Source organism: Schistocerca cancellata, chromosome 9 (genome assembly GCF_023864275.1).
Source record: "Schistocerca cancellata isolate TAMUIC-IGC-003103 chromosome 9, iqSchCanc2.1, whole genome shotgun sequence".
NCBI classification, from domain to species: domain Eukaryota; kingdom Metazoa; phylum Arthropoda; class Insecta; order Orthoptera; family Acrididae; genus Schistocerca; species Schistocerca cancellata.
The window spans coordinates 256831543-256841630 of NC_064634.1; the positions used below are offsets into that span (position 1 = coordinate 256831543).

At 43.3% G+C, this 10088-nt stretch overlaps 1 protein-coding gene across 1 annotated transcript; it reads left to right on the forward strand.

Moving 5' to 3' along the window:
* The first annotated feature begins 224 nt into the window (after positions 1 to 224).
* Positions 225 to 9811, forward strand: LOC126101339 (uncharacterized). Its single transcript, XM_049912010.1, has 2 exons — positions 225 to 1024; positions 9685 to 9811. Exons 1-2 carry the CDS (start codon positions 225 to 227, stop codon positions 9809 to 9811), a joined length of 927 nt encoding a protein of 308 aa, XP_049767967.1.
* Positions 9812 to 10088: the final 277 nt, after the last annotated feature.

Sequence of the window (10088 nt, forward strand, 5' to 3'; positions counted from 1 at the left end):
CTGATCATGGGAACACGTGAATAAATTAGCTACGAATTGCAGCAGTATTACTTGATAATTCAGAACTCATCTCGACCTCTAAAATTTGTAGAAGCTGCAGGCGTTTATATACACAAGCCGCGTTCAGCGCGAGTGGCTTAAGACTGTGAGTAGTTTGGCGTTAGCTTTCACTGTCGCCTCGTAGTCCGCCTGACTGGTCGATCCTGTACGTAGGTGGAGGCCGAATGGTAGAAAGGGGGCGGCAAGCAGAGATGGAAAAGCCACTATCCTGGTCAGCGAGCGGACGATCCGTCCTGAAGCTGAACATCCGCCAACTGTGCCTTTGTGGGGCGTGGCCCCTCTGGCGGTCCCCACTGTTCAACGTGTACACCCTGTTCGCTTTCGCCCTGGGCGTGTGGCACACCACAGAGAGCGCGCTGTCGTGCTACTTCAGCTGGGGCGACATGGAGCAGTCGACTATGGTGCTAATGGCCACCTTCAACATCGGCGGCAGCACCGTCAAGATGGCCCTCTTCGTGCTGCACAGGCAGCAGTACAACTCCCTGGTGCGTCACGCCGACGTCCTGATGACTGAGGGTGCGCCCTGCTCCAAAGAGGCGGCGCTGCCGGAGCTCGTGCTGGCGGCGCAGAGGCGGGCGGCCCGCCTCACCCTGGCCATGCTGATGCTCATCGCGTCGCAGTACGTCACTTGGTTCCCCATGCCACTCGTCGTCAACAGGGCCGAGCACCGCCTGCCGTTGGCCCAGCACCAGTGGGACGACAACAGACACTTTTACGCGCTCTCGTACGCCCTCCAGTGCATGGCGGCCGCTTGGACGACGCAGGTCAGCCTGGGGGTCGACTGCCTCTTCGTGACGGTCATGATGCTGGTGATCGCGCAGCTGGAGGCCCTGGCGTCGCGCATCCAGGGCATCAGAATCGAGCAGCAGGCCTCCTCTTGCGCAGCGCAGACGACGAAAAAGGTTTCGGACCAAATGTACGAAGAACTGTGCCTTTGCGTCGAAGTTCATCAGAAGCTTCTCAGGTACGTTATCTAGGATTAACATGGGCAGCCAGTGGCCGAGCGGTTCCAGGCGCTTCAGTCTGGAACCGCGCGACCGCTACGGCCGCACGTTCGAATCCTGCCTCGGGCATGGATGTATGTGATGTCCTTAGGTTAGTTAGGTTTAAGTAGTTCTAAGTGTAGGGGAATGATGACCTCAGATGCTAAGTCCCATAGTGCTCAGAGCTATTTGAACATGGGCATCTGTCTAGCAAAACGCTGTTGACATCCGGGCATAAATTTTCATTTGCTAGCGGAATTTACGCTAATTTGAACCTTCGGGAAGACTTGAACTGCGTGATGGACTGCGGCTCGAAAGCGCCACCTTTTCCATTCGTGGCTAAATCTTCTACCAATACTATCACCTCTTTACATCCTTCAATCACTCTCCTACCTTTCAAGTTTCATACCTAGAATTAAAAATATTGCAGAAAAATTACCATAGCATAGCAGAGTGTTTGGAAAATGGATTTTGACTCTGCTAGTCACGCAAGCTATGTTGGAGAACTTATGTGCAGTTTGAAAGGTAGCAGAAATGTATTGCCTTTGAAGGCAGGCGTCTTCGGTCGCGCTTTCGTAGCGCTTTCGGTTATAGTAATTGCTCCCTACATTTGAAATTTTTGTGATCTAGTCCGGATCCTCACTCGCAGTTAACACTTCTACCTAAAGACTGGATTATTGCTCAGGTAACACCAATACCCAAAAAGGGAAGTAGGAGTAATTCGCTGAATTACAAGCCCATATCACTAACGTCGACTTGCAGAAGGATTTTGGAACACATACCGTGTTCGAACATTACGAATTACCTCGAAGAAAACGATTTATTGACATATAGTCAGCAAGGATTCAGAAAATATTGTTCTTGGGAAACACAACTAGCTCTTTATACTCATAAAGTAATAAGTGCTATCGACAGGGGATGTCAAATTGATTCCATATCTTTAGATTTCCAGAAGGCTTTCGACACCGTTCCTCACAAGTGTCTTCTGAACAAATAGCACGCCTGTGGATTATCGCCTCAGTTGTGCGATTGGATTAGTGATCGCCTGTCAGAAAGGTCACGGTTCGTAGTAATAGACAGAAAGTCATCGAGTAAACAAAAGTAATATCCGGCGTTCCCCAAGGAAGTGTTGTAAACCCTCTATTGTTCCTGATCTATATAAATGACTTAGGAGACAATCTGAGCAGCCGTCTTAGATTGTTTGCGGATGATGCTGTCATTTACCGTCTTGTAAAGTTATCAGATGACCAAAACGAATTCAGAATGATTTAGATAAGATGTCTGAATGGTGCGAAAAGTGGCAATTGACCATGAATAACGAAACGTGTGAAGTTATTCACATGAGTACTAAAATACGTTCGCTAAATTTCGATTACGTGATGAGTCACACAAATCTGAAGGCTGTAAAGTCAAATAAATATGGGTGTTACAATTTCAAATAACTTAAATTGGAAAGATCACATAGATTAAGTTGTCGGTAGAGCAAACCAAAGACTGCGATTTATTGACAGAGCACCTAGAAGGTGCAAAAGGTCTACTAAACAGACTGCTTACACCACGCTTGTCCACCCTATTCCGGAGTATTGCTGTGCAGTGTTGGATCCGTATCAGGTGGGACTGACGGATGACATCGAAAAAGTTCAAAGAAGGGAAGCTCGTTTTTATTATCACGAAGTAGGGGAGATAGTGCCACAGACATGATACCTGAATTGGAGTGTTTTTCGTTGCGACGGGACCTTCAAATGAAATTTGAATTACCAGTTTTCTCCTATGACTGCGAAAACATTATGTTGACACTCACCTACATAGGGAGAAATTATCATAACGATAAAATAAGAGAAATCAGGGCTCATACAGAAAAATGTAAGTGCTCGTTTTTCCTGTGCGTGGTTCGAGAGTGGAACCGTAGCGAGACAGCTTGAAGGTGGTTAAATGAACCCTCTGCCAGACATTTTATTGTGAATAGCAGAGATGTAGGGGACATTTATTTACTTTCGCTTTAAATGAAACTCTTTTTATGTGCCTAAATATCCATCGACATATTTCTAGCAAATGCAACGTGACGTATTTGTTGACGTGGGCGAGTTCCGAATCTTATGAGTTTTTTTGGTTTGTTCATTAATCTAATCGCAGCTTCTTTAACTTGGCGATGTGTTCCACAGAGGATGTCACCATAGGGTGGTCCTTCTTTTTTCAAACTTCTTGTTTCTTCATGCATATCCCATAGCTGTTTTCCTTTTCCTTTAAGGAGGAGTGTAAGAACAATTTTGTTGAAATTCTAAACGATGATCCCATGTCGCAATGGCCGTGAAGTGGCGTCATGTTACTACGTGTTGCTTATTAATGCTTACGCGTGTGCTTGACTGTTATCATACTGCAGAATGAAATTTTCACTTTGCACCGGCGATAGCGTTGATATGAAAACTTCCTAACAAACTGTGTATCGGGCCGTGACCAGAACTTAGGGCCTTTGCATCTCGAAAGCAAGTGCTTTACCGACTGACCTACCCAAGCATGACTCAAGACCCGTCCTCACAGTTATACTTCCACTATCTCCTTTCTTCAAAATTTCACAGAAGCTCTCCTGCGAAATTTGCAGAAGTAGCACTCCTGGAAGAAAGAATGACATAATATGTCACTTTGAGACTCTTCGTTGCCCATTTGGTACAAATGTAGGAAGTGTTTCAATCCCACAGTAAAGGAACGTTATTCAAGAGAGCTAAATCTATGCTTAGCTTCTTCAACTTGTCCAAACTCTTGACTGAAATGAACTCATCTCCCCTATGCAGAGTGAAAATTTCATTCTGGAATCATCCCCTAGACTATGGCTAAGCAATGTGTCCGAAGTATGGCAGTATCCTTTCTTCCAGGAGTGCCAGTGGTGCAAGCATGGATGTTAGGAGATGAGCTACTGACGGAAAAAAGGCTGTGAGGACAGATCGCGAGTCGCTAGAGGACTTACCGAAAAATGACAAAGGTTCTGACTTCAGGCCTCAGTGCGGTACATAATGTCAGCGCACACTGCCCTGCAGAATGAAAATGTCGTTCTGAAGTATGACAGTAGTCAAGTACACGCTTAAGCAGTAGTAAACAACTCGTAGTGAGTTGACGCAACTTCTGCGCCACGGCGGCATGGATGCCTTGTCTTCAATTTCAACAAAATAAATCTTCTTAAACTCTTCTTAAAACAAAAGGAAACAACTGTGAGTTATGCGTGATGAAACACAAAGTTCGTAAAAGTACGGTTCACCCTAATGATACAAGTGTGGAGAACATGGTTGGGTAATCACAAAGATATATTCTTTAGGAGAAGTTGGACTCTGTTAATTATGATTTGTACAAGCGAATAAGACGAGCTTAGAAAATGCGGGATGAACATACGCTCAAAAGGTTACTTACGGATTCCTTCGGATAGACTGCGCAAGTCTCAACACATATTCTATTTTGATGCTGCATCTCTCTTCCGTATTACGTTATTTCTCCATGTATGGCGAGAGTTTGCGTCTTAGCTCCAAGTTCAAGTGAGAATGATTGCCCGCTTTCTCTTGGCTTTCCTTCAGAGAGCACATTTCTCTTGATATCTGTTCTTTTTATGTGACTTACAGGTGCTGCCAGACAGTGAAAACACTTTCCAAATAAAAACTTAAACCATGTCTGCTTCACCACCCCTTCTACTCCCCAAATGACGCTCTGATTAGACAAGTGTATGTCACGAGTAACAGGAGCACTCGTCACTAGTTAGTTTATATAGACCAGATATATGAATAAGAGGGTGTGTCTCTTACCAAGAGTTCCACTGCTGTTGAATGCAATAGCGTGTGTGTGTGTGTGTGTGTGTGTGTGTGTGTGTGTTGGAGCTTACGGGCGCTAAACGTCGAGGTCATCAGCACCCTGGCACACATTAAGAGAATCGAATGCTGACAGACTTAGCAAAACCTAAGCATACACACAAAGAAAGAAAAAATGCTGTAGGAGAAAGTAAAACGTTAAGAAAGCGAAAACGGAGCGTCAAGAATGCCATAGGAAATTATCATTGGCTGGCCACTTATATAAAACATGGGTTAGCATGTCACCCTGTGAACAAATTAAGACCCACTCCCTAAAATCTTGGTAAAACCATTGGACAAGTCAGAGAACTTTAAAACTTCAACCACATCGGTGTGAGTATTTCCTAAAAGAGATGAGAGATCCGCCGACAAGTCAGCCGCGGCCCGCTGTTCAGAAAATAAAACGCATATCCAATAAAACGTGGCGCACAGTGACCTGGACGCCACAAGCACCACACATTGGAGGGTCCTCTCGACGGAGCAGGAAGCCATGCGTCATAGGACTGTGGCCTATCCGAAGCCGAATGAGGATAACCTCGTCCCGTCTACGGGGGTGGAACGAAGTACACCACACACGCCTTGTGGGCTTTTGACTAAACGGAGCTTATTGTCAGTCACTTCCAGCCTCTCATCTTCGCACCGACGCACGACTCGTGAGCTCAACAGCGAGGTGATTACGTGCAGGCGGATGGCACACTGAAATACTAGCTGATCGACACACGCCGTCTTGGCTGCGAGATCTGCAATTCGTTCCCAGCAATGTCGACGTGCCCTGGAACCCAGCAGAAAACTACCACCGTCTCCAGTCGTTGAAGTTGGAGGAGGGCTTCTTGGATGGTCTGGACTATTTGATCTGTTGGATACAAACGTCGCAATGACTGAAGGGCACTTAGGGAGTCGGAATAGACAAGAAATTTAGGATGGAGAGAACGTCTCATCTGCTCCAGTGCTCGTAAGACTGCAGACAATTCTGCATCAAAGACAGTAAACGGCTGAGGCAGTCGGACCTTGACACGATCCGGAAAAACAGCAGAGCAACCAACGGAATCCCCCTGTTTCGACCCATCCGTAAAAACAGCTACATAGTCGTGGCTCTCAGATAAAATGGCCGAAAATGTTGCATTAAAAACTGTGGCAGGAGTGCAATCTCTCTTGTAGGGGAGACCTGGGCACGTTGGCCATTTTTTTAAAAGTTTATATTAATTTTTTTACATATTTAAATTTATGAAATTATTGCTAAATATTTAGAGCAGTCTTACTGAATCTGGATAAAAATGATTAACCTTGAAAATACGAGTTAAAAAGTTTTAAAAAATTAATTACTGGACATATGTCAAGTGGGCCAACCTGCCCCTACCTCAGGGTAAGTTGGCCCATAGGCTGGGGCACGTTAACCTATGTAATATTTTGATAAGTTAAACTAGTATTAAGAAACATACTATGACAACGGGAAAGCTTAAAATTATTTGGAATTATAGTGTCTCAATACCAACCAATCAACTTTAATCACTGTCCACATCCAAAGGATCAGCTCAGTTATAACACTCATAAAATAGTCCACAGATTTCATTTTTCACGCATGTCTGATGAGCCCAACCCTTGCAGATTGTGCACTGAATCCCTTGTGCTCCAGGTTGACTGTTTGAAAAAGGCTCGAGACACCTTAGGCACAGTGAATCTTCATCTTCCTCATCGTCATCATCATCTTCATCATCGTCATCTTCCATTGGCTTCTTCTTGCGTTTTAGGCCTACTGCAGTTGATTTAGTTAATTTCATTCTACCATTGCTCCTAATTTCTTTTTGAAAAATTGCTCTTTTAGCCTGTGATTTAATTTTTCATTACAATGCTTCCGCCTTTTTCTCTTTTGCACCTTTTTGGTCTTCCTCGAGGGCTTTTTTTTTTTACTGGAGTGACTGTCACTATGGCAGAAACTCTTTTCCTTTTCCCTGCTCCCATACTTTCTCTGTTTTTCCCAAAGGTCTGGCCTCTTCTGGAGTCGGAAACGGTCTTACGTATATCTCAGCTCGAGTTGATGGACTGTTTTCAGTGTTTGGGTCTGGCCTATCCGAAGTGTAGGAAGGCATAAAATCACTGTCAGTAAAAGTATTTTTGTTAAAGGGATTGATCCCAGTTACCTTGAATCCACTGGTTATGTTATTGGGAGTTGCAGCATTTGGAAGTGCTATTCGCACTATAGACGGGATGTCGTAAATAGTCATAGGCCGTTTATTATTGATAACTCATGCATCACATGCTGAGTTCACGAACTTTTTAAAAGGCCCATAAACACTTCTGTCTAAAGGCTGCAGCTTGTGGCTACAATGCGCCGGAAAAGATAGAAAGGTGATTCCATTATCTTTACAATAATCAAGAACTTCAGAGTCGAGATGTGAACTGTGATTATCAATCATAACCAAGCAAGGGCGTTCTTTTGAGCAGCGCGCGTGTAGAACAAAATGTTTCATATATTTTACAAAGTTTGTCTCTGTCATCCATCCCGAAGGATAAGCGGCTCCATCACACCCAATCGGGCCGTGAAGGATAAAATGAGGCTTGAAGTTGGCCCTCGGGAAGATGAAGAATGGAGGCACTCTATTACCCAACGCACTAGCTCCAAAAGCGATCGTAACAAGTGACCGTCTCTCAGCCGATGTCACTCGCCCTATTTGGCGAAAACCTCTTCGAGCGACTACACGATCAGGACGCTGGACGGTAGTTACTCCAGTTTCGTCAATGTTCCAGATGTCCGTAGGGGTCACTTTTAATCTTCTTAAAACTATGTCGAGATTATTAAAAAACAGTTCTACATTAAGCTTGCTGAAACTGGTGCACTGGGCTAAACTAATTGCTTGAGGAGTCCAAATGGAGAGTTCAGGGTGCTTCTTCAAGAATCCTGTGAACCAATCACTTCCCGCCATTTCGGTCTCGGTCCATGTTTGGGGTATTTTATTGTTACATGCAATAGCATATCTATACGCAAACCGCCAGACTTCTTTCGGGGAAAAACTTGCCTTCATGAGGTATTGTTCAAGCATATATTGTTGTTCGGAATTAAATATCTGAAAATAACAACTCTTGTTAAGTTACCCATAGAGGCACAGCTTTTCTTTTCATGTGTGTGTGTGTGTGTGTGTGTGTGTGTGTGTGTGTGTGTGTGTGTGTGTGTATGTGTGTGTGTGTGTGAGAGAGAGAGAGAGAGAGAGAGAGAGAGAGATAGAGAGACAGAGAGACAAATCAGTAGGCCGACAGTGCACATGACGACGTAGAGATGGACACAATAACAATGCCAGGGATAGAGAAAAAACTTTAGAAATTGAATAATAGCTTTCCAAATAAAAATAATTTTAGTTAACAACATTTCATACCTGAAATCTTCTATCATAGCCAAATTTATCCCAAGGCTTCTATTTGTCATTAAGTATTTGTAGGACTCCTCCAGGCTGAGAGTTTTGGTCCATTGGCATGGGTTGAGGTTCAGTTTCAGTTTCCTGAAGTTCAATTGACTGTGTAGGCTGACATAAGTTCTATTTGTACTTAGCACAGTACCTCCCCAAAGTTTTTCTTGGAATCCCAAATACCTCGCTAGTAGCCCTCACAGATCTTCCCTTTTCTTTTACTTCTAAAACTGCTTTTAGCATCGTATCTTCAGATATCATTCCTCTTTCACTTTTTATTTTATAATTTCGCACCATTTTTATGTTCCTATAGATAAAACAAATGGTTTAAACTAAGGCCGTTACTCTGATGTTCCAAAAACCAAGAAATGAACAAGATTCTAACTACTCAGATCGCTATTTGAGATTCTAACAAAATTTACAGGTTGGTGATTTCTTTTTAAAACGCTTTTTATCTCGTGAATATGATGATCTTTTGACCCCTGAAACGTATCAAAATACGTTTAACTTCGAAAAGTAAGCTAATAATTTCATAAACTCGACGAATTATAAATATTATCATCATTAAAAATAGCAAATCTCTCATCAAGTTTAAAAAAATATATAGGACGGGGCAAGTTGGCCCGGGTGACCATCGTGCCCCGTCGTCTCTGGGTCAGCCTGCCCCATCGCCATGTTTACAATAAATTCTATTTGTCACAAAACCCACTGAAGCAATTTAGATTGTATGGAATATAGAAATAGTCCTTAAACTACGACGTTTAATTATACTACTCACCTCTTGCGCCTAAAGTAAGCAAACTTTACTTAACACACATTTAACCGACGAGTAGAATTTTACTCACACACGCACAAAAACAGTTAATCAACACAACTTGTCCAAAACTGCTCCGCCGGTCATTTTGCTCCTGTAGAGGGAGCGGGACAGTGCTACCAACCTGCTGATTGATTCCCAGCACGATCTAGTGTCTATTGTATGAACTAACTCGACAGGGCCATCCTGCCCCTATGGCCAACGTGCTCCGGTCTCCTCTACCGCACCAAATCTAAAATCACTCTGGGCCTCTCCAGTAACCAGGGTGGCAGGCGATTAAACCCCTGTATTTGGGGTCGTACAGCGACAAGACAGAAACGAGTTAAATATCTGTGTATATCCATACCCTTCCCTTCCACTGAGTGCGATTCTTTTACTATAATATTGAAGTACTGAGACTGAGTATGTCTGACGGTGTTTCTATATGTTAAACAATGCACACACATTTTGGATAGCTACTACATTTTCATCACAGACTTGGAACACAAGCCCTGACGAAAGTTATATTGTCAGAATAGTTTTCAATTACTTTCTGTCCCGATAATCACCTGTTAGAAGTTTATTTATCTGATGACATCGCTGAAACTTTTCTCCCGTTCCAGCTTCGTCAAGCAACTGGAGTCTACAATGAGTCCCATTGTGACTACGCAGTTCGCCATCAGTGTCCTCGTCGCGTGCGTGTCGCTGTTTCCAGCAACATATGTAAGGCATGTATTTAACAATAGCTGAATTAAGTAATAGGATTGTTCATGACTATGGTTTGATTAAAGTTTGATATATCTATGTATGTTAAACAACCTATGCTGTATATTTAGTTATTTCCTTTTATCCACTTCCGGAAAATAGTGTATTTTAAACTAGTAAAGATAATAGAACATTAGAAAAAGTAATGTACAGTACTTCATCGTTTAATTACTTGAAAGATCACAACTCCATTTTCAAGTCACAGTTTCTGCTGAGTATCTGTTCTAATTTATTGCGATAGTTTGAAGAAACCACTTTTTCA